Source organism: Polypterus senegalus, chromosome 8, assembly GCF_016835505.1.
Source record: "Polypterus senegalus isolate Bchr_013 chromosome 8, ASM1683550v1, whole genome shotgun sequence".
Taxonomy (NCBI): domain Eukaryota; kingdom Metazoa; phylum Chordata; class Cladistia; order Polypteriformes; family Polypteridae; genus Polypterus; species Polypterus senegalus.
Window position 1 is genome coordinate 129,349,103 of NC_053161.1, and position 27,608 is coordinate 129,376,710.

General features: G+C 36.7%; 1 protein-coding gene across 1 annotated transcript in view; it reads right to left on the reverse strand.

Moving 5' to 3' along the window:
* Window positions 1-371: 371 nt before the first annotated feature.
* slc6a15 (solute carrier family 6 member 15) overlaps window positions 372-27,608 on the reverse strand; it is a 115,805-nt gene continuing 88,568 nt past the window's right edge. Inside the window, exons 6-12 of the mRNA XM_039761769.1 lie at window positions 25,797-25,907; window positions 21,862-22,103; window positions 21,263-21,455; window positions 13,889-14,081; window positions 11,630-11,789; window positions 11,352-11,514; window positions 372-4,973 (exon numbers count right to left, since the gene is read on the reverse strand). Of these exons, the coding sequence (XP_039617703.1) occupies window positions 4,596-4,973; window positions 11,352-11,514; window positions 11,630-11,789; window positions 13,889-14,081; window positions 21,263-21,455; window positions 21,862-22,103; window positions 25,797-25,907 (1,440 nt within the window). The 3' untranslated portion in view covers window positions 372-4,595. The remainder of the gene's footprint in view (window positions 4,974-11,351; window positions 11,515-11,629; window positions 11,790-13,888; window positions 14,082-21,262; window positions 21,456-21,861; window positions 22,104-25,796; window positions 25,908-27,608) is intronic.

The following is a 27,608-nucleotide window of genomic DNA, read 5'->3' on the forward strand; positions in this document are numbered from 1 at the left end:
TGAAATTCCTACATGCCTGTGCTAACCAATACACAGGAAGTCGCCACTCTGTGTCATTAGTGAGTATAACTATCTTACTTCAAAACTTCTGTCATTCTTCCTTGAAATAGATTCTGCAGGTTTTGATCATGAGACATTTTGTGTTCTCCTTTTGTGCATACATTTTATGTTTTTCTAGGCCAAATGTTTATGCTGTATGCATTTCTATATTTTGCAGTTACAGCACAGAAAGTCAAAAAAGGAGTCAAGGGAACTAATCTACGCCTCTACTGTACACCTCCCGGAACACTTTCATCAAATGATCCTGTCAAAAACTTAATTCCGTTAAAACATTGTGAACAACCTCGACAAGAATGGCTCAATAAGACTGATACAGATGTAGAAACAGCTTTATTTTAATTCTTTTTATGTACATTTGGTAAAAGAAACAGCCCCTTAAAGCAACCAAAAGAAAAATAAAAGTGTACAAGAATTCTGAGCCTCTTAACAATTTTACATTGACACCACATCAGTTAATATTAAAAAGACAAAGGGACCTATATCAAAACAATATGCACCAGTGTAGAAAAAAAGGATAACTACATTATCCAGTACATTAAATTAGTAACAGTTTTGTAAAGTTACACATATAGTGTTAACTGTCAAAATTAAATGATATATGCACTTACTGTACATATTATATACATACAGTTCTACAGCAAGAGATTTATAGAATTTTGTAATTGTTGCATTGTTAGTATCTATGGAATTAGTAAATATTTTACAGTTTAGTTTGGGATTAAACAAGTTGTGCACATAAAGTACTGACGCATGATGTTTATAAAAAGTTTAAACTGGTGTTATTTATTGTTATATATTTTTACAATCATTTATATCATTACTATTACTATCAAAGTAACAGGTGTCAAAAAGTTTATACACTCATTTATCAACTAACAGCCATAACAGTAACAGATTTGATACATTCAGCACAATATGAGGATTTGTATTATGTTTTGATGGCTTACTTCATTTTAATAGCACCTGACAGAAGAGAGTTTGTGTAAGAGTTGCTGCGATTAAATTGTGAGATGGCTTTCTCAAAGAATGAATTTTTTTTCATGAGTTTTTTTGCCATACAGCATAACAAGCTATGCATTTTCTTGCCTTTCGTTCCTTTATTAGAACAATAACTGGCTTAGCTTTCAGTTTTTTTTTATTTTATTGAAGGTATTGCTAAAATACAAGGGAGAAGAAGGTACGAACACAGGCAAGCTGAGGATACGGTTTGAATAGCCTAATAAGCCAAATGAAGCTTTCAGAATGTGTAATAGCGTCTGAGCTTCTGTGAAGACCAACGTGCAATGCACGCACATTTTGTCTTACTCTGTCATACACATAAAAATTGAATAAATGATAAAAGTATTAGTTGATACAGCAGTACATATCCAAACAGCAGCTTTGAATATACAGACTTTATATCGTGCAGTTTTTTTCTTTTTTTGCTTATGTAGTACTTTCTATATGTGCAATACCGTCTTGAATACACTTCTTAACACTTAACAGAGTGTAACTGCATTATAAATACAAAGTAATAAAAGTAACAGTGTGTAATATGAACATTATATGTCATAGATCACATTACATAACAATAATAATCGTGGTTTTATAACTCTGACTGGACTTATGAAGTACACCCTGGCCAAGTATCCTCCTGCGTTTGAAAGTACGATTTTAGTGGTTCCAGTTGACAACAGTGATGACGTGAAAGTTATGATAAAATATCCAACACACGCCAATCTGATAAATAGGATTCTTGTCTGTAATAGAACTCCTAGGCTGCAAAACTCTAAAATGGAATACTGCAGATTGCCTTTGTTTTTCTTTATTCCACAAAGACATTATTTCATCACTCAATGGTCTCAACAGAACATGTCTTCAGGGTCAACATTTAATTCTATACTGAAAATCAGATTCCCCTATAATATTCAGAAATATCTGTTTTTTTTTACTTTTTAATCTTTGATATTTAATTTTCTGGATCAAGCTTTTCTTCACCTGATTTATGTCTGCAGCATATATGAGCGACAACCAAAAATATTTTGATACCGAATGTGGTGGTGTATTCTACATCGATGATTTTGTCTTTGGCCAAAGATTAGCACCAGTGTACTAAAACATGTGAATTACAAGTTTCTAGCTTTGTGCCTTTAAATGTGTGTTTCTTGTATAAAAACCAAATCACTTTCGATGCTGAAAAATGCAAAAAATCAGGAATGCTCCCATTGATTTTCTAACTCTAGATAACATTAGGACTTTAGAGTTTTATTCTCACTTAGACAATGTGTACCAAGACTAGTCCTTTTCATTTGCCATAATCAAGAAATGGGCTGCTGTAGAATTATGTCATGGAAGGATGTATTTTGAAGTAACCCAAAGTCCGGCGGAGAATCTACATAGAGAACAGTAACAAATTGTTGCTATGGTTGAGCAAATCATGATGGAGAATCAGAGAGTGAGAGTACATGAGAGACTATGGAACAATAAGAGCTGCTCACATTGCTTGTCCAGAATATTCATTCCCGATTTCTTGCATCAAGTGTTGCGAGCAGAATCTCTAATTAGTGGATTTACAATAAAAGAAACTAAGAAGCATTCCTTGACCACAGATAAAACCTGGATATGTCACTATAACCAAGAGTCTAAACAAAAATCTAAATGATGGAAGCATGGTGATCCTCCAACACCTAAGATATTAGAGGCCCAGTGAGATCATTAAGGTGTAGCCTTTGTCATAACCTGTCAAGTTATGCTGACTTGCTTAGCTATTTGCAACATTCAAGCAGGGAAAACTGATGACGGGAGCTGTCCACCTTCTAGCTAATTCTTTGCTACAAAGTCTCTGTTCACATTGTATGAGTTGTAAAGAATGATCTGAGAAACTGTGGATTCAAAAAGATGCCACAGCCACTCGATTTATTAAACTTGGCTCCATGCGATAACCTCCATCAAATGTGCTATTCCAATGAAGAGTCAAGTCACCTACAGAACAGCGACAAAACGTTTGATCTGTGTGGCATTCAAGGGGGATTATGTGTAAAGTAACCTTGTCTAGTTTCACAGTTTTATTCTCTTTATAGGTCATGTTGCAACCTTTTTGATTACCCCTCATGTGGTATAATACATTATTAATTTTTTTTTGCAGCAATCTTTTCAATTAGTTAAGCAGGATTTGATAGCCACTAGGAAAGGCACTATCTTAAATTACAACAGACATTCATATTTTTAGCGACTGGGCTCAAATTAATTAACTCACTGTAGCTGATTTCTAATGGATTTTATTGTTTTCCAAAAAACAACGTTTTAGTGATATTGAATAAGTGGCTTAGTCATTGGATGGTTGACTCTGTGGTGTTTATTAGTAATTGCAATGTAGTTTCCACCTTTATGTATCCACCTTTTGACTGTTGTGCAGCACCAAGCTTCATGTTTTCTTTAATATTATTCTTTGCCTATTTTATAAATTGTTTAGATTGCACATAACATGTAATGTTTTGCATGTCTGCAGTGGTTAAACCTATACACCCATTTACTGAAACTGCTTACTCAAAGTATAGGGTCATGGAGGACCAAAGCCTTTGCCAGTAGTACTGGTGCAAAGCAGGGACTACTCCTGAACAGGGCACCACTTCGTCATAGGCCACTTTCATACAAACATTCACACTGATTCCATACCAGGCTAATCCAGAGTCACCAATTTACAGACAGTGACTGGGCCTTAATGTAAATTCAGACTTCAATGCAGCATCATGTCACCATATTAAAATAACCATTTATTTTCTAAGCCTGTTTATCTCAGATAAAAATGCAGCTTTAACTTTACTTAGTAGTAACAGATGTAAGGCAGGGGTAGCTTAGACAACAGATAGCTTATATAACAGACCATCACTTTCTGTGTTCTGTCACATACATTTAAACACATTTTTATACACTGGAGCATACTTTTGAGTATGAAGCCCCAAAAGCTTAAAGTCTGAGCATCTAAGCAAAAAAAGTCATTTTTGATTTAAACAATTCAGATAAATATATATGTATATATTATATATATTTACAGAACAAAGTATAAATGATCAAATCCCGTTTAACATTCTATACACAAGAAACATCAGAAGTTGTTAGGCACATAATTTGTTGGGTTGAAAGATGAATCGGCTTCCTTCACATATGTATTTGTATTGCAAATTCACAAGAACTGGCTAAGCTTGAGACAACCCTCAAGCATGAGCAGAGAAAATTTTGAAAGAAAAAAAAAACAAAAAAACAAAAACAAACTGCGTACAGTCTAAAGTGGCTCATGTCTTTCTGGCTTCCAGATTAACTGCTGGCAAAACAGCTACTTTTTATACAGCCATCCTTTAGCAAACTGGTTGCTGCTTTTTGCCTCTCACTTTTTCTCTGTGAGCAAGATACAGTGTACAGTACATGTCAAGTGCTAACATTTATCTACAAGATATACAGTTAATATTGTTTACAGATTTCATTTTCTTCAGATGAACTAAGTGCACGTATATATACATACAATGTACTAGGGACAGTATACTAGACAGTTCAATTAATTATAAGTCAGATTCGGGCATGTCTGGCATGTCTGCCATGAGATATCCAATTCCATATCGACCATTGGGTGCATTTACCATATCCATTGTTGGAGAGCCACTGTGCTTTCGGTAAATACTTTTTCCGGGCATTGGTGATGGTACTTCACTTGGTGACTTGCCATGGATCAGACTTGTATCATCATCTTCTGGACTTAAATTATCTTTTATAATTCTTCCCTTCTTGTAGGTTACAGCTGAAAGGCTGCTGGAGCTTTCATCAACCAGATTGAAGTAGCGTACAATGAAGACAACAGGTACCGGTAAAATAGCCACTGCCACTAAGGACACGCAGACCACTAGACCCCATACAGGGTAACCTAGAGTTTTATCTGTAGCCTAGAAATATAAAACACAGTTTAATTTTAACAACACGAATGTATTTTCAGCTATTCTTACTCATATTAAAGCAGAGTATTACTGAATATAATTGTTTGTTTAAAACACTAAAAAAACTGCAAATAATGGTGGAATAATCAAATACATGTACGTATATACAAAACTGTAAGAAAGTAAGCATTCACCATTGAAATTTGTAAAATACAGCCAGGTTTTCATTTCGGAGCTACCAGTACATCAAGCAAAAACACAGAAATGCAATGCCCTGAATTAGAAAAAGGGTAGGAGCACTGCAGGGATGGGCTGTGGTCCCTGCAACCCTGAACTGAATTAAGTAAATTTAGAAATGGAAGGATGAAATAGTATACATTGTACATCCCTTTCTTCAGCAGTTGGTACTGCCCCCTTTATCTTCACTTTCACATTGATGCTACATACGTGCATAAGTATAAGCTAAGACATGAACCACTGTAACAAATGATCGACTACACTGGCTGCATTTTCATGACTCTGCTAAACCAACAGTCAGCTCTTCCTCCCATTCAGCTTTATCTATTAATTGCTCACCCTAAGTACTTCAAACTGAAATGTACCTCATGCCACCTGAAGGTAAGTTACCCAATACTAAAAAAAAGACCAGCTAAAAAAAGTGCTCACTGATTTATTACATTAAGTTTTAAACATGTACTTGATAAACAGCAGTACAAAGTAACAATAAATTAAACAATAATAAATAACCACTTAAATATAATACACAATCCTTCTATTTGTAACAGGCCGACAGACTTGAATAATTTACTTATATAGTGTCACACACGTGCGAATAGGGGGACATTGTGTGGACCAAGTAAAGGTAATTCCACGCCAGGCCAGAGGAGGGCGGGGTGCATTAAACCTTCTCCTGCTATCTCTACAGACTAACCGCGGGAAAACCTGATCTGAATCAAGAACATCACTTCTGGTTCCGGCGCCCAGAAGAACGTCACTTCCAGTTCCGGTGCCCAGAAGAACGCCACTTCCAGTTCCGGCGCCGGAACATACATCACTTCCTGTCTGACCATTTAAAACTGCCATCTTTTCCAACCTTCATCAGTTCTGTCTTGGACTCTCTACAATCAACTACTCTGCTGAAAGATAAAACAAACCTTTGCAGCTAGGAATATTATACGGGTGGCTGCCCAAAACCTTTCTACGTGTGTTGAGTCTCTTCCTTTTTACAATAGATATAGTAAAGATCTGAGGGAGGCTGTGCTAGGGTTTGTGTTACTGCCACACAGTGCCATTTGTTTGAATCCTGGCCCTGGCCACTGCCCACCTGAGGTTTGCACTAGAGCTGTAACAACTAATCGACATTATCAATAAAAATCGATTATTAAGTACGTTGTGTGGACAAAGCTGAGGTGGGAGATGTGAGGTTTCTAAACTCTTTTGGGACTCTCCCCAACATGACAACATGCCAAAGAGCGTCCCAAAGCGTGATCACCACGTCTGTGGAAGCAAATCTGAGCCGATTGTGGTCACGCTATAAGCGCCTGTCATCAATGGGTGATGCAAGGAACATTACAAATGCAGGGAACAGTATTACTCGGCCACTAACCTGGCCATGACCCTGCCTGATTGCTGTGTCTGTGTATAGGAGAGTTTGATGCAGAATATACTTCAGTCAAATTTAACAGGAAATGTCTGCAACTTATTCTGTGGTTAATCTGACAGATGCCACTTGCTACTGCAATGATTAACAATCTGCTTCCTAGCTTGTTCCTATTTTGCCCTCAAAATAGCATTGATGTTATTGCGGGTGTTATCAAATTTCTTGTGGTGGAGAAGGAATCAGTAACGAACATTCATAGGATGTTAAAAAAATGTATTTCCATTTCTTTGGAGTACACAAAGATCCTGTTTTGAAGTTATAAAACAGGAGCTTGCTCTTACTTATGAAGGGAAGGCTGCAGAAGTTGACATAGATGTAGAAAAATGAGGCATGTACCAAATAAATCTAGTTATTCTAGGAATATATTCAAACAATTCTTGAGCAAATTACAAAATGTAAAATATTGTATTACATCACATTTTATATATTACAATACTGTACCATGAAAAGTCTCCAAATAAGATAAAGTAGCACACTGGCAGGGACAGAACACCTTGGCAATTTAGAGGAGGTAGTGGCTTCTATGGTACGATATGCACCATCATGCACAGTGACATGGAAGAGAAATCTTTAGGCCAGTATGACAGGATTTTTTTTTTGCTTGCTTTCGTTTATCTCCATCTTTGTTTCTATTGCCTTTCATTGTTACTTTATTTATATCACAGTCAGTAACACATTAGTGTTTCAGTACTATGTTTTCTAACATCTTTATTTTGTAGTGATGTATTATTGATTTTTATTTCTTTTGTACATTTTATATCGTTTGTGAAGGGCCGATACCTGTTTTGTGACCACAGAAGCTGTAAGCTGCTGGGAAATGTGGTTCAGAACTATGCCAGCATGACATCACTATAAGACAGCACACACAATCAAGAGTCTGAACTTTGACTAACTAAATGAAAGATTTTGTCAGAGACAATCTGGTTTTGATTTGTGTTTCTTTTCATTACTTTGACTTTGGTTTACTCCTAATAAGGTGAAGAAAGACATATAATGAACTGTATATATGGAATGTGCTCATGTCTCTGACTGTTTTCCCGTTTGTTTTTATAATAAGAGTAAGTTTGATCCCAGGGCTTTACAACTTATTCGACTAAATTTGTTACTATCAGAGTAAAAGAAAGAGATGGTAACATTAAGAGTTGGTGGTTTAAATGATGCCTGATTTTCTAGTTGGTGAGAGATTGAGGTCATGAAGGTTGCCAGGAGGCATCAAGTTATCCTCAACAAAAGACGTTCACACAGGTTCTCCTGCAATTAAAGTTTGGAACAGTTTTGTCATTTCATGCATGTTGACACTATGGGGGAACTCCATGCCTACAGCAAAATTATTTGCAAAAGACGAGAACTATGTTTTGATGCCACTGTTAATTCATAACAAATAACTGGTACACTACAAAGGAAACAAAATCCCCAGTGTGCTATGTGAGAGAGATTGAGAAAGAGAGAAAGATTGGTTACTACTAGGTAAAGAATCTAAGATGGGAAGGAGTAAAAAGTTGTAAACGCTCAAACATTGTAGATTTTCTTTTTTTTTTTTAATACATAAATGCGCATAATACTTTAACTTTTGAGTTTGTACAGTGGGAACACCACCCACAGATCCCACACTAGGTGTAAGGCAGATGTCAATTAACATCCAATACATATTATAGGGATGCTCAAGTAAAATGGAACATGATGTACAAATGCCAAAGCTCATGTGAGGACAGATACTCTGCAAAGACAGTGAATGGGCATCCATCCATTTTCTAACCCGCTGAATCCAAATATAGGGTCACGGGGGTCTGCTGGAGGCAATCCCAGCCAACACAGGGCACAAGGCAGGAACCAATCCTGGGTAGGGTGCCAACCCACCGCAGGTGAATGGGCAGGAAATCAAAAAACATTTCTAGAAGGGTGAAAAAGCTACAGTATACTAACCACTATTTCACTGTGCGGCATGAGAATACACTTTCTTGTTATTCACATTAACTAGGGGGCTTTGCCCCCTGCTCACTTCGTTCGCCAACTCCCATGCCTGCGCTACGCACTAGCCTCTTTTGCGGTTCTGTCTTTGCAGTTGTATAATTTAAGCAAACCGGACGGTGTTAACGGCTGTAGTTATTATTCAAGATATTGTAAGTTGATGTTTTCATCTTCCGCACAATCACCACCAGCTGTTTCAGCATAGTCTATTAATACCCATTTAACCAATTTGCTGTGTAACCGATCGACATTTTTGGTGTTAATTCATTTGACTTCATCATTTCTCGCTGCTAGGATTGCCTCTGTACTCATTTTTTCTGTTGATAACCCCTCGTGATGAAATTCTTCAATAGGTTTTGGACATAATACATCTTCTTTAATTGGGAACTTAAAATGAGGAAAACGTTAAAATTTATAAGAGCTGAGAGAGCAGAAAATGTGTTTGTTAAAAGCATTCACATGAATGAGAGGTGAGATTACCGTGTGCGTAGTTGAAAATGATTGAAAGGAGGGTGTGACTTGAAAAAATCTAATGGCCAAGGTCTCAACTAGCGGTACTTGAAAAAACTTCCAAAAAGTCTCGCCTCGTCACAGGATTATTTTATTACAGTGGAACCTTGGATTGCGAGCATAATTCGTGCTGGGAATGTGCTTGTAATCCAAAGCACTCGTATATCAAAGTGAATTTCCCCATAAAAAATAATGGAAACTCAGATGATTCATTCCACAACCCAAAACTATTCATATAAAAATGATTAATACGAAATATAAAGTAAAAACAAATTAACCTGCACTTTACCTTTGAAAAGAATCATGGCTAGTGTAAGTGAGTTTCTAAACTCTTTTGGGATTCCATCCAACTGGATGACATGTAGAAGAGCGTCCAGAAGCAACCGCAGGCTCCTAGCGCTGAAGCAGTTTGCCATAAAAGCGAACCCGAAAAGATCGCTGGAATGCTATAAGCGCCTGCCGTTGATGGGTGATACAAGGAAATTTATAAATGCAGGGCACAGTATTACTTGTCCAACTAACCTGGCCTGACTGCTGTGTCTGTGTATAGGAGAGTGGCAATAAATAACCGTGCTGTTCCTGTTTCAAGCTGAATAAAGCTGGTGCTGCTAAAGTACTGAGACTCAGCTTCGTGTTTTGGGATGCAAGACAGGGACTCACATGTTACAACACACACACATGTTCACAATGCTATAGTAAACAGTATACACTTGTATGGATGTTGACTATATGAGTATGGCATGCTGACTGAGCCCGACAATGGGAGACAATTACCCACAATCCCGCAGCGAGAGAGAGAGATAACCATCAGCTCAGTTGTGATCATGTGACACTCGTCAGGCAAAGCGTATACAGACTACACGCATTGCAAGACCTCGCTCATTTATCAAGTCAAAATTTATTAAAAATTTTAGCTTGTCTAGCAAAACACTCGCAGACCAAGTTACAGTACTTGCAATCCAAGGTTCCACGGTATAACAGAGATACTTGCTTCCATTTACTGTATTTGTGTCTTATGTAACATGGCCTTATGTAACAGTGGGGTAAGCAATGTTAGTCTAGATCTGAGCTGATTCTTCATACTTTTCACGCCTAAGTTGGTACTGATTGCTAGATTTAAAACCAAATGACATCACAATAAGCATATCTATAACAGTAATTTCAGAGGCAAAATTTGTTCATATCCTCAAATCAGATAATGACATTACAAGACAAATACTGCAAGTGCCTTCATTGGTCAGCTGTTTAAACTTCAAGGACTCATTAGCTGTGCATATATATAAAATCTTTTATCAAAATGAACTGTATATTAATCAAAATTGTATTTGTATTTCCTTCAAGCATAATTTTTTTTCTGTTAAACACAAATGACACAAAACAGTTTTAATGTACACTTTCAATGAAAAGCATGTTATGCATAAGCTTAACCTTTTGTTACTAGCTGTCACCAGTATGTGTATGATGTTACTGAAGCCAGCAGCCATCGTCTTTGCAATAAAAGAAATTTTCTGCATGAGGAAGAAACTCTGCAAGTTTTCTGCTTTCAAAATAAAGATCAATGAAATGGAATGCAGCTGAATTTTCTCAGGTACACATGAAAGGGTGCAGAATAATGTCTGCAGCAGTGTGCTGAAGAATTCTTGGAGGGGGTGGACAGCGTTGAGGCTGTCTTTCCTCAAAGGGCCCTCGAGACGATGTGTGTCATCCATCATCTGTCCACTTCCTGTCCACTGCCACTAGATTAAAAGCAGCAAGAAGGGTTTTATTGAAGTGTTCCAGCTCGGGATCACAAAAGGAAAATTGACAGTAGAGTAGAAGTCTTGTGAGCAAATAAGCACACACAGATGAGAGCTTAGCTCACTTCTATAAAGGAATGTGTGCATGTGTGACAGAGGAATGGGTGATTAGGTCTCTTATCATCTGACTGTGGGGCAAGGATATAAAACCAATGTGAGAATTTATCAAAGGATCAGTCATAAATTCAAAAAAAGAAAAGGAGATGCAGTTTAGGTGGTCAGTGAGATTATTTTGGATGTTAGAATTCTTTGTTGGACAAGGAGGACTGGAATTCTTTTGTAGCCATTATTAAAATTAATGCATTTAGTTGTGTTGAAAATGTTAATCACAGAAATTCTGAACAAGCTAATTGCACTAATTAACAGTGATTAATCAGCAGCTTTAATATACAGTATATATGTATATTAAAATGTGTAAATAATGAACATTTTAATATAATTGTAAATACTTACCAACTCTCCAATCCAGGCACTATAGCTAGGGGGATTTAATGACATCTGTATTGCACTTGCCACAAGTAAAGCAAGTAATACAAGGGGAGAGATGTACTTCCACATATAATAGTAGTATCTGAATGGTGAAAACCCAAGCATGTCTTTGAGATCATCAAAAAATCTAAAAAGGAAAACCAAAATATCATATAATTACATTCACTGGTTACAAACAGTTTTCTTTAGCATACATTACAAATTAAACAAGATCAACTGAGTGAAAGACAAAGAAAGCATACTTGTCTGTTCCATATATCCAAGCAACTGCAATGTTTTCCAGAATAACCACTATTAACAGTGGTAGTGTGGCAGAGTAATCGTCAAACATGGCCACAAAATAATTTCCTGAACGTTGCACAAAGATAAGGCCAAGTGAGAAAGCCAGCAGACAGCACCCAACTGTAAAAAAGACATAAAATAAATAATGGTAACGTAAATAAGATCATGAGTGAATCGTTATATTAAACATAAATCTTCTGGGAATCAAGACAATAGTTCTCAAAGCTAAATCAAAATAATTTGTAACACAGAGAATCCTACACAGACATGGGGAGAATGTGCAGACTTCACACAGACCAGTGCCTGTATTTATCAAGCATCTCTGAACAGGAAACCGGTCCTAACTGAATCAAAATTTCAGAGTCATGCAAACTTGTCCCTACTCTTAGGAGTAGGAATACAGTAAATGAATTTTATCAGTTTCCCTAAGTGAGAAAATTACTCCTAAATTCACCAGGATCGAGGAGAACTTATGAGCTGTCCTAACTCTGCAGAAGCTGCCACAAGATTTTAATCTGGCAGAGATCAGCACACACATCATGGGAAAGGTAGAATGTTTCGGAAACACTGGACAACAATGGAATTTAAAAAATATCGATGTGACTACAATTGAATAATATTCGTAAGTTGATAATATTCTTGTATGCTACATGATCGATTCACCTTTGTGAAGAAGCCATGTGCTATCAGGTGAAATTAAAATGTTGGCAACATTACATTTTTTGGCCACAGAAAAAGGCACGTTTGCAGTAGCAATGATTTTGGTAAGTCACAACCAAGAATGTCTCAAATTTTCAACCAAACTTTGAACTTCCTTACAATGCATGAAGTAGCACACAGATTTGTACATTTCCCCACAATTCCATGTAAGGTAATGGTAGAGCAAGCTGCATTTATGTTAATTGGAATGAGCCTAAAGACCATTGCCCCAAGTGTGGATGAGCATGCATATGTGGATTACAAGCAATATCACAGTACCATCATAGAGGTGAACATGAATGGAAACCATATTGTAGTAGCCAGCATATTACCATGAAGATAAGTGGAACTAGAGAGGTGATTGACAGTGAAATATCAAAGTTGCACACTGAACTCCACATTCCATAGACCCCTGGAAAATTAGCTTTACACCTTACAAGCTAGGAATGTTCTAGAAGGCAGGTGCAGACTCCCATGGCAACAGATAAATACAGCCTTGCAGAAGTTTAGAGGGGTCACAGAAAGAGACACAGCACATGACACACAGGAAGACAATCAGGAACAGTGTCGAAATAGCTGTGGCTAGTTTCAGTATAACTGCTACTTTTGAGACATTTCCCTTAGCCTTAACAGAGGGAAGGTGATTTTTCTGAATGTAGTTGTGGTTCATTCATTGTAAAATAAATGTATCTGTGTTTAGGCTTAACTCTCATTTGGTGTGTGTGTCTTAATCTTTCCAACTTGGTGCTCATTACAGCAAATTGGCAACAATTACATGCAGCTTAGTGCTGCATAATTATGTTTTCCTTCTTCTTCTAATAATTGAAATATTATTATCTTTGTGGTGAAGCCTCAGTGTTAGTATAAGAAAACTACAAAACGTCAACCTTAGTGTATATTTGCAGCAAGTGGTGCATTAAATTGTGGTGTCATTCATTCTCAGACATGGCCTCTATTCCTAACTGGGACTGGGAACTAGAATACTTTGTAACTTCTTCCCAGATCCTTCTCTGAGCTAAGACAAATTCATATCCTAGCCAGACTTTCAGTACAATTCTGACTGTAGGAGTAATTCTGAGACACATGACAAAAGCGTGCCAGGAAGAAGAATTCAGACTTGACATATTGTTGAGTCACTATGCTGCTAACAAAACACAGTTTTTCTTAATATAAGCAATATGTCCAAAAACTGTACTTGAAGACCAAACTCAAATACTGTGAAATCAAAGTGTAATTGTGATTATTACATAATATATTAGTACATGTCTTTGTTATTGTTTACTCTGCTTTTAAACTCTAAAAGCTACAAAGTAACCATTGATAAGATAAATATTTGTGGAGCAAATTTAAGGATTCACAAATTACATCTAAATATTACAATACAAGCTTACTAAAAATAATACAATGTAACTGATGCAAGAATCTAAACATACTGTAATTTTATTGATATATCACCTTTCCACAACAATGCACCACATAAAGAATAGTTTGTAGTATCTTATTATCATCTATAAACTTACGAGTCAAAAATTCTTTCCGCACTTTGAAGGTATCCACGATTGGTGTGATTATCCCTTCAATTGTCCCAAACATGCTTCCGAGACCAAGGTTCACCAGCATGAGGAAGAACATTACAGACCAAAAGGGAGATGCAGGAAAATGAGTCATGGCTTCTGTAAATGCTATGAAGGCCAAACCAGTGCCTTGGACTGCCTGTATGAAAATAAGCATTCAAGGCTTAAAAACCATATTGAAGACATAACTGTGCAAAAAAATCCACCACCTTTTAAAAAGAAGCTTAAAAAGATATTACTTCCTAATGTACACGTACAGTGCATGTTTCTAGTAATGTTTAAAACTGAAGAAATGATAAACATACAGTAAACGAAAATTTGCATGTGGAATATGTAAATACACCCCTACATTTTCAATACTTGAAATACTTAAAAGTAGAATCAGGTGCAAATGATTAGAACTTCATTAGAAAGGGTTTTGGATGAGCCTGTCTTATTTAAAGCTCATATATCACCATATCTGCATCAAAAAAGGTATCTGAGGCCTTCAGAAAGAAGGGATTTAAAAAGATCTCCAAACAATTCAAAATCAGTAATTCCACTGTCAGAAAGATATTTACAAGTGGGGAAGATTTCAAACAACTGCTGACTTTTACAAGACCAGGCTGTCCAAAACAAATTCAGCCTAAAGCAGAACACAATGTTCTGAAAAAAATTCTGAGAACCCCAAAATATAATCACGGGACCTACAAGTAGCACCTACCACTGTTGATATCAAAATGCATGAGTATACCTTTAGAAAGAGGCTGAACAGATTAGATCTGAATGAGCGGAGTGCTAGAAGGAAACCTTTGTTATCCACAAAGAAAATGAGGGCAAGACTAAAGTTTGCCCATGGACACCAAGCAAAAACTTGGACTTTTGGAACAATGTGCACATTGACCACACATTAGATCTATTTATTACTTACAGAGTTAAGGTTCAAAATTTAAATGTTATTCCATTAAATTATTTCTGATAACTAGATAATTATGTTTGATTTATTTTTGTCATAACCAATATATTCACAGATTAAAACAAGAACAATGTAAAATCTACAATGTAATTCTTCATTTTCTAAAAACTCAAGTATAATTGTGGAAAACAATGTATATAAGCTAATATCAAATTAAAATGTGACTCAGAAAGAGTCTCTGGGTAGTAGCTTCCCTTAAAACAAAGGTGAACAAAGCATATACAAACTCTCCCTGGTTTAATGAGAGCACTCAAGCTTAAATTAGAGTGTCAAAAACTGGGACATAGATAGAGAGCAACAAAGCTGCAGGAATTCCGGATTGCATGGACAGACAGCAATAAAAAGTATAAAAAGCTCTCTTTATTACCGGCTCGGACTACAATTTAATATTATAGACAACAACAACAATAATCCTCATGGACTGTATAGAACAGTGGTGATCATTTAAAGAGCTGGACTAAGAGGCTAGGAAATCACCATGGTGTGGCTGAGCCTGTGGATGGGAGATGCATGGAAGAAGGAGCTTTATGGAGTGGCGGCATTGTGAGATGGACAAGAGCAATTAAGAAACCACTGGCAGCAGTGGTTTGGACCCAATGGATAGATCCCAGACATGAATTGGCTGTGTTGGTGTTACAACGCAGGGTAGTGGCATCAGAAGATAGGCAGGATGCCCTGGGCACCCAGTAGGCTGTAAACAGTGCAGTTTTGATCTGCACAGCAGATCAGGAATGCAATGGGCTGTAGCTTTAAAGTCTTCCTAATGTCCTGACAAGGATAAGAAGGGAATATGAAGGAAGTTATCTTTTAGAATTAGATATTTTTACTTTTAGAATTTAAATTTATTTATTTATGGAATTATTTATTGAACACTCAGTGACACTAACCATAGTTTTATAGCACGGATTTTAACAAATTCTTTATTTATGGACTGAAAAGTCTTGGTTAGCCTGGCTTGCCATTGATTTGTCCTGGTCATGAATACTAAGGTGCTTGGATGCAGGAAGGTGACATTTCTTGTGGGTCCGGGGCATCACAAACATATCTTTTTATTAATACAGAATGTACTGTTTTAAAAGAAATGTGATTACTGAGATGGATAAAAGCATACTTTATTGCGGAATATGCAAATGCTAATTTTTTGTTATTCATTTGTTTTTGAAGACAAACTAATGTTCATGGGTATAATCAGTGAAGTGTGATGAATGTATTAACAGCACATACGAGGGAGTACCCAGGAATAATCAGAATCTGTATTTGGCATGCAATCTAGACTGAGCTACGTATTATGCTGCTAGGTGTAGCATACTTACAGTATTCTATGGCAGTCTGCCAAGTGATGTTGCGCTGTATTGTTCGTACAGTATTCGGTGTTGGTTTTTCTTAATGCTTATTAAACATTTTCTGCGATTTTTGTGATGGGTGATCATAAAGAACAGCGAGTCTGCATTAAATTTTGTTTTCCCTTAGGTAAAATAACTGCTGAAACTGTAGTGTTGCTTGTAACTGCTTTTAAAGAGGGAGCTATAAGTCACAGGTCTACGAATGGTTTTCACATTTCAAACGAGGGGAAACAATTCCACAATTAGGAATGATGAAAATCTTGAAAAAGTTTGCAATGCAATTTACGAAGATTGTCGTTAGACTAGAGATTTCTGAATTGACTTGTTTGTCTTGGAATACTTGCCACCTCCCCAACTCGCCTGATCTTGGTCCATGCGACTTTTTTTTGTTCCCACATATGAAAAAAGAACTCAAAGGAAAGCGTTTTGTACCGTGGAGATAGTCAAAGAAAAATCGTTGCATGCATTGTATAATGTTCCTCTTCAGCAATTCCAAAAATGTTTCCACCAGTGGGAAAACCGTTGGAACAAGTGCATTCATTCACATGTAGAGTACTTTGAAGGAGACTAAAGTTTCATTAAAAATGATTTTTTTTTTTCAATTCCAGTTATTTTTGGGTACCTTCTTGTATGTCATATATCTGAATTGAATTAACTGGCTACAGGTAACTTCATTCTAGTTAATTTTGTAATTCCGGGGCAATAACACAGTCTCATCACTCTTGTAATATAATCTGAAAACACCACAGCAGAAATTGTTTTACAAGAGTTCTGAAATAATGGATTCAGGCAAAACTCAGACATCAGTCATTTTCCAACCCGCTATATCCTAACACAAGGTCATAGGTGTCTGCTGGAGCCAATCCCAGCCAGCACAGGGCGCAAAGCAGGAACAAATCCCTGGGCAGGGCGCCAGCCCACTGCAGTCATGTAAAACTAATAAGGTTAATTTTACAAAGAATGCCTTACATTTTGGACAAATTTAAAAACTAAGTTACAGATTTGGACAATTGAAGGAACAGGAGTTTGTGTCATTCAGAATTTTAAAACGCTTCAGATTAGGTACTGCAAAAATACACCTATTTACTATTATGTAACAAGACCTTAACAAACACTGCTTTATGTCTTTATAACACAAAGCATCAGTAAAGTACTGATGTTTTATAAGTGTTAGGAAGACCCAAAGACACTTTTGTTAAGGTCTTGTCGCATTAGTGTAAATGAGTAATTGATATATTTTTGCGGTACTTAAAGTGTTACTGAAATTTTAATTAATTTGACTGATCCATTAAATATGATTCTCTAGTATGTTTTTTAACCAGCTAATGATGCAAATTTAAATCTTACAATTGCAAATGTTACAAACCTAACACAGCAATCCTCAGACAAACCAGATTTTTAAAGCATGTTATTAGAAGAACAGCTTAAAAAATGTTTGTTTAAATGAAAATATTCTTAATTATCTGTAATTCACTAATTCAACAGTATAGATATTGTTTGAATTTTAATTTTTAGATTTAATTTTAAGCAGTATTTTCAGGTACTGGAGAGAAAATGTCAAAGAATGAATGTACAATGTGCACATCAGGTAGTTCATAATGATATCTTTCTTTATACCTCTGCCCTCATGTCTATCACAAAGTAAATGCAAGCCATGCACTGTATTTGGATATTTATTTATTTTATGAATGTCAATACCAGGTATACCACTATTTTAAAGCTGTTGCTAATGTTAGTATGTCTATATTTTATATTAAATTACTGAAAAAAGATACAATATTGTTCATTTGAATAATGGCAGTATTCTAAATAAAAAGCAGTAAATGGGATTTCTGTTTATTGCTGTGGTATTGAGTTTCATAAAATTTTTTTGGTATTGGTATTGAATACAAAACTCCTGGTATTGTGACATCCCTACTTATAGCATGACAGTGGCACTTAACAAAGGGGTCTAGGATTGAAAAGTCAAAGCCCAGATCTAAATCTTACTGAAATGCTGTGGGGGGAATTTGCAACAAGCTGCGCATGCAAGACACCCATCAAACATTGCACAGCTGGAATAAAACTACATGGAGGAGTGGGAAAAACTTTCTACCAGTCGATGTCGAAGACTGCTAAACAGAATGCCTACTTGAGGTTGTTTCTGCCAAAGACGACAATAAAAGCTGTTATAGCCTAGCAGTATATTTACAATTTCCAAATATGGAAATGGAATATGTGTTCATTTTTTATTGAATAAATTATTGCCAAGACAGATTTTCATTGTTTTTTTTTTTTCTAATTACATGTTTAAATGAAGATCAAATCTTAATATGTCTACATAAAGTATATTAAAAACAATTCGGGGGTTTACTTACTTTAACACAGGACTGTATATAAATATTTTAGTGGCATAATTATAAAATGCATGGAATTAATTTAGTGTAGCTGAAACAAATAAAAACTGAAAGCAAGTTATCCAATGGAAGGACAACTGTAATCATCATTCCTAGCCAATTTCACACAAATTCACTTAAACATACTCTTGTGTTCATATGGAACACTCTTCTGTACAAGAGTACAGCATTACAGCATGGGCCTACATACAGTTATGAAATTTGGTCATCATGGTCTTGATATACCTAAGCTGAGGAAGATGGGCAGGAAATTTATATGATTTTAATCGTTCTATGTTTCCTCCTGCGAAAGTAGAGTGAATCCTTAGTGGGAAGGTGACAACTATTGATTTTGAAAGCAGTGCACACTACTCTTTCCCCCTCTCTCTCAGTACTTCTTATAGTTTGTCAAACCAGGTTAGGATGGAGAAAGTCAAAACTTTCACTAATTGACCTTGAAAAAATGGTCTTTACTCCTGTGACACTTCAAACTTCCTTAACTGACTCACAATGATCTATGTGCATTGTGCAAAAAGTGGTGCCCTGAAACTTGAAATTCTTCACTCTACAGCCTGACTGTGGATGCATAAACGTAAGAATGGCACTTTGTCTGGCTTAAAGTACACCATCAGTGCTTTTGTGTTCTTGCTATACTGTACAGTATACAGTATGAAAGTCTGGATTAAGTCCTCCACAGGCCCCTGGGTAACTTATTCAATAACAGAGGGTTGATCCTACTTTTAATAACACAGTACATGGACACCTGGTTGTTGTGTGGAAATTCCCACTCTTCATTTTAGTACAGGGGTTGGGGGTAAGAGGAAAACGTATGTTGCTTTTTAAGTCCCCTGGGTGCATACCCAGAAAGTCCTGATGATAGATCCGCATCTAACAGCAGGTGTGTAAGGTTATCCATTGATGATTTCTGATAAGAACACATTTTTAAGCTTATTTTCAATCACGTGACTTTTAAGAAATAGTCATCTTTAGCACAGAGAAACAGTTTTATTTCTCGCAAGTGGTTAAAAATTAAAAGAATTATGAAACTACATAAGTTTCAGTTTAAAGAAAGACTTGTTTACAGAGTTTTGTGTGGGTGTCCACTCCTGCTGGACTAAAATATACTTTCCTCTGTCGAATGAATCATAGTTCTCAGTTCTAAATGAGACAGAAAAGAGTAAGCATGTTGGTCTGGAAAAGAGAGACCTCTGTTCAGATCATTTTTATGGGACACACTTCTGCTTCTAACTGCATGGCTTATGTGTGTAGTATGGAGTACTGCTGGACTGGTAATGCACAGTGCTGAACCTGTCATTGGTAATTAAAGCAAAGAGAAATAAGACAGCTAATGCTCAAACCTTGAATCTGGTAATATATTTAATTCAGTGATGTGGGCTGGAGGAGTATAATGATAAGTTTTGTGTAATTATTTTTTTGCTAGTCATTCTGGTGTGTGTTCAGACCAACGTGTGTATGTATATTTATCTATTTAATTAGTTATCTGTTTATGTTTTTTTTTTTTGTTTAAAGAGCTTCTGTAAAAAGGCAAATTTCTCAATAATGACAAATGAAGATCTATCTATCTATCTATCTATCTATCTATCTATCTATCTATCTATCTATCTATCTATCTATCTATCTATCAAATAAACAAATTGGTAGACTGATACTTGAGGCCACATAAAGAAATGTGTTAGGAACTCCATAACCAAATTAATTCCCATGAAAATCTATAGATGTATAGTGGATTATATTTTAACAGCACATAACTGAATTATTGACATTGATTTCAATGGTTAAACAGGTTGGTTCAGTTAAATTTAAAAGTTTAGCAGTTAAATACACAATAATTTTTTAAAAATGCAAAGTACAGATAAAGCACAAATTCTCCTACATAATTATTTCCTTAACCATCATTTCTGATTCAATTATTTTAGGGGATCTGAACCCTATGCTAGCAAGTTTAGGCACAATATAACACTATTTCTGAATTGAACACCAGTGTGCAATACAGCACACCATTACAAACTGCAACACTCATTCACCATTATACTGTAACATGTGTGTTTTTGAGATGTGGGAGCAAATTGAAGATCCTGTACATAATTTACATTATCATGGAAAATGGTTACTGATCACATGTTTAGAAACAATTTAAAGCACACCAAGCATCTGCTGCTAAAGCCATGCTACACTCAGTGCCCTGCCATGTGTTTAGGATCTTACTTCCTTATTGTTTACTTTCAAAATGCCTAGAATTTAATGCAGATGAAAAACTGTTTTGATCCACTACTGTTAGAAAACAATCATTCAGGTGGACAGCATTTGTTCTCTAAATTCAGCTTACGAGATCCAACTTTAAATCTCTGATTTACTATTTTTTCATAGCACATTCTGAATTTCTACTTTGATTTCTTTATAAACAACATTCAGATACACCTCACAATAAAAGTTACAACAGAAATATATACATATTCCTATTTTCCAGAAGAAATGAGGTGAGAATAGCAGATTATGTCATCTGAGAAAATGATTGAGAACATGTTTCTGAAATTTCTAAAACAACTACTTGTGCATTGAAATATCTACAAAAATTTCAAGTTACATGAAATAATATTGTAAAATATGTAATTAAATATTATCTCACCTTATTTAATTCATCTTCAATGTTGCATAAATCTAAGCCAAGAGAAGAGAATTCAGTTTCTTTAACTCCTTTGATAATGTCAATCATCTGCTGATAGTCTGTTGTAGTAACACTGGAGAAGTTGATGTGGTGGGGAATAAGATCATGACTGATTACACCAGTGTTCAGGAATTCAACAATTTTTCCACTATTTCTGAAATGATTTAAAGAAGAAGAAAATGTCTGAGCTTCATCCAATGTAAGTGGTACACTTATTGCTTTGCGTAATAATGTGAAAATATTCAAAAGTAAATACAGATCAAGATTATAATTGAACATTTTATTTCTGAATATTGCACTCAGTCTCAGTTAACTGTTTTATGCTATAGAGTTTTGAGGTAGTAGATCAGACATCCAAGAACAGCTTGAACTATTTTCTCTCTGAAATAGAAGGGTTCTACCATAAATTCTATACATATCATTATAATTAGGACAATATGTGGTTAAAAAAACCTTCATTCTGCTTCAGCACCTAGTACTGTACTGTATTTAACCACATGCCTGGAAAAATACATAATATCTTATGTAAATGAAGAGAAATGTACACATAAGCAACTTACAAATTTACACATTTTTCATTCATGATGTTTGCTTTGAATCCAAGGACTGCAAATACCACCAGTGTTGCTAAGACTGACGTGAAAAAGTTGATGAAGGAAACTAGTACAGCATCAAAATGACAGTTGTTATCCCGCTTATTGTAGCTAGAGAACGCAATAACACCTCCAAATCCAAGTCCAAGAGCAAAGAATACTTGAGTTGCTGCTTCCCTCCAAACTTTGGGCTCTAACATTATCTCAATCTGTATTGAAAGAACACAACATAATAATATGCTTTTTCATTGAAGATAAATAATTAAACTTTTATTTGTGTAAGTAAGAATTAATGCCAAATGTTAAAGTAAATATTTTCCAAAACTGGAATATGTACAATTAGCTTCCCACCACATTTTTCTTTACTGCGGTTATTATTTAAAATCAATATACTGAAGTCAAAACTCTCTAGAGTGCAAAAGAACCCACTCCTTATTCACTGGTCAAGAATCCCGCCTTCATTTCAAAAGCTCGTTTCCATGTGAACTCACTTTAACTTCATACAGATACCTGATTTTCTAGAGATACTAATTTCACTATATTTTTTTTTCTATTGTGAGCATATCACTGGATGACTTGATGTGTCAAAATTTTTATGGATGCTTTTGATATTGTTTGTTGTCTTTCATCTTTTCGCCCATTCAATCAAAAGGGTGGTTATTACCATTCTCAATGAATACATGAAATTAAATTTTTTTTCAGACATCATTACAAGATACTTGAGGTAAGTAACTATATAAAAATAACATTTCTGATGGAGTATCCCTTTAACAAATTCCTTTTATGGATATCTATTTACCATATAATAGAACACTAAGGTATGAGTGCCTGCTCCTTCTAAGCAAAAATGTTTAAAAGTAAAAAATAATGTCTCAGAGGAGAATGAACAGTTTGCTTCCAAGATTAACTTCTAATACCTTTAGACAGCAGCCTTCTTCCCAAACATTCAAGGCACATTAAATAAGTAAAATATGTTTTCAAAATTCATTAAAGGAATTAAAAACCAGAATGTCTTTCTATAGTGAATATCAAACTAAGATGCTTTAAAGTACAAATGTATAACTAGTTTCACATTCATGTTTCACTTCCCTGAAGCACAAGTCATAAAATGACTTGCTTAAAGTCACAGGGTGATCCTGCAGATACTGAAACTGCAAGCTTGTGGTTTCCTGTCTAGCACCTTAGGTATTTGGTCACACTGGCCTTAATACATGGCTATTGGAAAAAAATGGAACATAGGGTACAGTGGTATTTTAAACTAACACTAACAACAACATTTCAAAATCTGCTAAACTTTACTGGAAATTAGTAGTAATATGGTGACTAGGTCAGCTACTTGTCAAAATGTGTATGTCAGTGTTCTCGTAAGAACAGTAGTGTGCTTCTGTGATGGTGTGGGTCGGCCCATCTGGGGAGCCTCTTGAACCTGCCACTATCTGTAATGTAACCAGCATGAGCTAGGAAGATGAGGACAAAACACACATATTGCAAGGGGTAGGGACAAATTGACTTGGTGCATTTATTAAAACAATCCATCAAAAAAAAAATAAATCAAGTGTTCAAAAGCAGTGCAGTGCTCCATCAATAAATAAATAAATAGATAATCCTTAAAATGGTGCAAAAGTGGAAGTTAAAATCAAACATATAATCCATTAAAACAAGGTTAAAATTTCATAGGCAGGAGTCTTTCCTTAAAAATGAAGCCCCTGGGGCTTCCCTTTTAAAAAGGACATTTATCCAGCTTACACAGCTCAGGTCTTGCAGCCCGAGGAGATGTTAAATCAACAGGCACAGCCGACCTTCTTCTATGGGTCCTGGTCCCTACTGTTCCATGGCTCCCAGCAGGATTCTCCAATCCAAACCCAGGCTAAGGTCTCTACTGTCCATGGCTCTAGTAGGGCTCCCCACGTGAGCCTTGCCAACTCCTGCTGTCTTCCCAGACTTATGCGGCGAGTCGCACCATCCAACACTGCATCACTGTGCCTCCCAACAGCTCACCCAAAATGATTCAACAGCCCGCAAAGTGTCTGCTACGTGCTTCCCTGAGATATCTAGTCCTGGCTGCCTGCCTCCTCTCTATTGCACCAGCGCTCTCCCGTCTTCCTGCCTGCTCCATTCTTCTTTCTTTAACCTCCTTTCTTTTCTGTCTTTATCTTTTTCTGTTCTCCCCTTTCCTTGTCCCAGCTCCTCCTTATATGCCTCCGTGGGCACAGTATCTCAATCGCACACCGCAGAAAGCACACTGTGATGATGCGGGTTCGCTCCATGCTCCCATGTGCCTTCTGGGAGCTCTTGAACCCGACACCATCGGTAACGTCACCAATGAGCTGGACAGTGAGGCATAACAATGAAGCCAAGGGATAATGCAAAAAGTGCCAAGTGCTTTTATTTAAAAACAACAAAACCAAGAGTTCAAAATAAAGTGCAGTGCAGTGCATCACAAACAAGTTATTAAATAAATAATCCAATAAAACCCAATAAAAAAAAAATCATTTAAAACCCAAGGTTAAAATAACGGCTGGAAGCAGTCTTTTAAAACACAAAGCATGGTGCCTCCTTTCTACTGGTGACTCCCCTGCTTCTCCCATCCAGGCTATGCACCAGGGGAGTAACCCTACCTGCAGCTGACCTTTTCTCTGCTGCCATCTTCTGGTCTGTTCACCTTGCTTATCCTTGGCTCTGGTGGGCTTCACCAGACCGTGACATGAGCTCCCCCAGCGACCAAGACGCTCACGCTAGAGGGGTTAATTTCCCAAGTCCCGACTCCTGCTGCCTTCTCTGCCTTACGCGGCGAGCCATTGTCCTTCCAATTACTCCCGCTCCTCACTAATGCTCAGTGGGAGTGACCACTACTGACTGCTCCTGGGGTGCCAAACACCCAGGCTCACCGCTCAGCTGCATTTATTCTCTCCAATGAGCACCTTCGCTCGTTCAGACACTGGCTTTCTCCTCCCTGTTTCTTGCCTTCTCTCCTTCTTAGCTTCTGTCTGTCATTTTCTTATTTGTTCCCATTGCCTAGCCTTGCCTTGCACTTCTATTTATCACGGGGAAGTGGATCAGGTGTGGCAATCAGCAGCTCCCGGCAACACTTACGGATGCAGACGACTTATCACCAGTGCACTTAAGCGAGGATCTCCCGTAGCACGAATTCCCCCGGGAACCGCTTCCGGCCACACTACCACACCCCCTCTCTAAGCCGCAAAGGTGCCGATTATTTATTTAAAAAGTGGCCTCTTTGAATTGAGCTGTGGACCCGCTACACCACACACACGAGCAGCTGTGTCTCGCCCCAACTACCTCACCAACCTCCCGCAACTGCGTTACCACATATACCCACAGAGATCGAGCTGGCCATTTATTTATTTATTTTTTTAAAAAAGGGCCACTAAGTTTCCAGCCATAAACCTGCTATTCCACAACCTCATAACTTCTTTAGCTCAGCATTGTAATAATCAAAAGAAAAACAGCAAATAGCTGAAGGGACACAGATTGTACAGAAATCTGTAAAATGTTAAAACACATTTCAGAAAATGATTGCTGCATTTTCCATGTGTATCTACTTGCATGGCTTTATATAAGGTAATCTCCAGCTAGCTAAAGCATATATATTATGAAATGATATACTGCAATTTAATTATACTCTAAGCAGAACGTGAGAGTCTCTCTTAAGAAATATGACTTATAGTTCCTTCACTTTCCTTTGACAGTCAGAAGCAATTTTTTTCCTGTTCACTGTTATCAGCGGAGTAGACCTCTTTACTGCCATAGGACAGTTAATAAAATTCAAATATATATATTGTACATATATTTACTTTCTCTACAGTTTATATGCATTTTTATACGAAAATTCACAATTTTGGTCTGTTTGGAGCCTAATAAAAATCCAGATAGGGATACTGTACCTTGGGTGTGAACATGTGCTGGATACCATCCACAGATCCCCGAAGAAGGAGGGCTCTGACCAGGAAACAGAGTAGCACCACATATGGAAACAGAGAACTGAAGTACATCACCTATTTAGAAAAATAATCAAAGAAACAAATCATGAGAGATAAATGTAAGAATTCAGTAACTGTTTAAAATTATCTTCTAACAGTATAGTAACATTAACATCTATATTGTAGAATTCTATGGTAGCATTAAAGTGTTAAATCATGGTCTAAAATGTGGGATCTTATGGCAACCCCATAAACAATGCAAACATGATGGATGTACAGTACAGTAATCCCTCCTCGATAGGTGAAAATCCGCGAAGTAGAAACCATATGTTTGTATGGTTATTTTGCTCTTAGAAACTCTCCCACACTGTTTATAAATATTCTCCACACAGTTATACAGTAAACCCTCATTTATAGCGGTTGATCCGCTCCAGACAGATAAATGAATTTCCAAGAAGTAGGATTCTTTATTTATAAATCTAATATTTTCGCAGTTAGAGCATTGAAAACCTGTTTACGACCTTCTAAATACGTTTTTTAACATTATTAGAGCCCTCTAGACATGAAATAACACCCTTTAGTCAAAAGTTTAAACTGTGCTCCATGACAAGACAGAGATGACAGTTCTTTCTCACAAATATCGTATATCATTGAGGAGTTTTATTTAATATGTAATACGTGCTCTTATTGGGTAGCTTCTCAGCCATCCGCCAATACTTTCCCTTGCATGAAATCAACTGGGCAAACAAACTGAGGAAGCATGTAACATAAATTGAAAGACCCATTCTCCGCAAAATTCTGCGAACCAGCAAAAAATCTGTGATATATATTTAGATATGCTTACATTTAAAATCCGTGATGGAGTGAAGTCGCGAAAGTCGAAGAGCAATATAGCGAGGGATCACTGTATTATTAAAAACACACAGAGAGATGAAAAATGGAGAACAACAATCCTAACGTGTCTTTTGGCCTACCTTTACAGTGCTTAAATCCCTGCCTACCTGCTGGTGTGGTTAGCCAACTTGCTCACAACCAACAAAGCACTCTCTCCCCTTTAGTCCCATTCTCCTCAACACTCTTAATCCCTATCCTAGACTCTCTTCTTTCTGCTCTTTCTCCAGCTTTCCTTTCAACACTAGACTCAATGGGCTCATTTTAGTGAGGGTGCTTTAATTCCCATTCCAAGTCTGGAATCACTTCTAGGTTTGGGTGAATGTTTACAAAGTATTAGATAATTGGTGTTCCCCTGAGTCAAACTGCAGTCCTAAGCCTTATACTGCCCTTAAAGAGCCAGTTTTTAGACTGATGTATGTTAAAGTCACGTTTGGCCCCACTCTTTCCACCATGCCAGCATGTACTGTATATTCATATGCTATAAGGTAATGACTGTCTTCCTGACAGTATACCTGGTCCCCTCTTTTTAAATAGACATTGTGGTCTCATTTCTGAGTAGGAGAAATATTCCACATTCTATTGCCCAGCAGGTATGCCAAGCCTTTGTGGTTTCATCCCCTCTCTACTTTACAAGTGAGGCATTCTTAACACACGGTAGGATTTGTGTTCTTCACCATCCTAGGGAAATTAACATTTTAGCCAGCCACCATACCTAAACCCAGTATTACTCTCTCTCTCTCGCTCCTTCAGTGATGACATCCAATACATCCAAAAGGCTTTTCAGTGTCAGTGGTACCATTCATTCTACACTGTCATAATAATATACATAGCCACAGGCAGTGCAGGTGTGTGTTTCAATCTTAAGCTGAATAATACATCTCT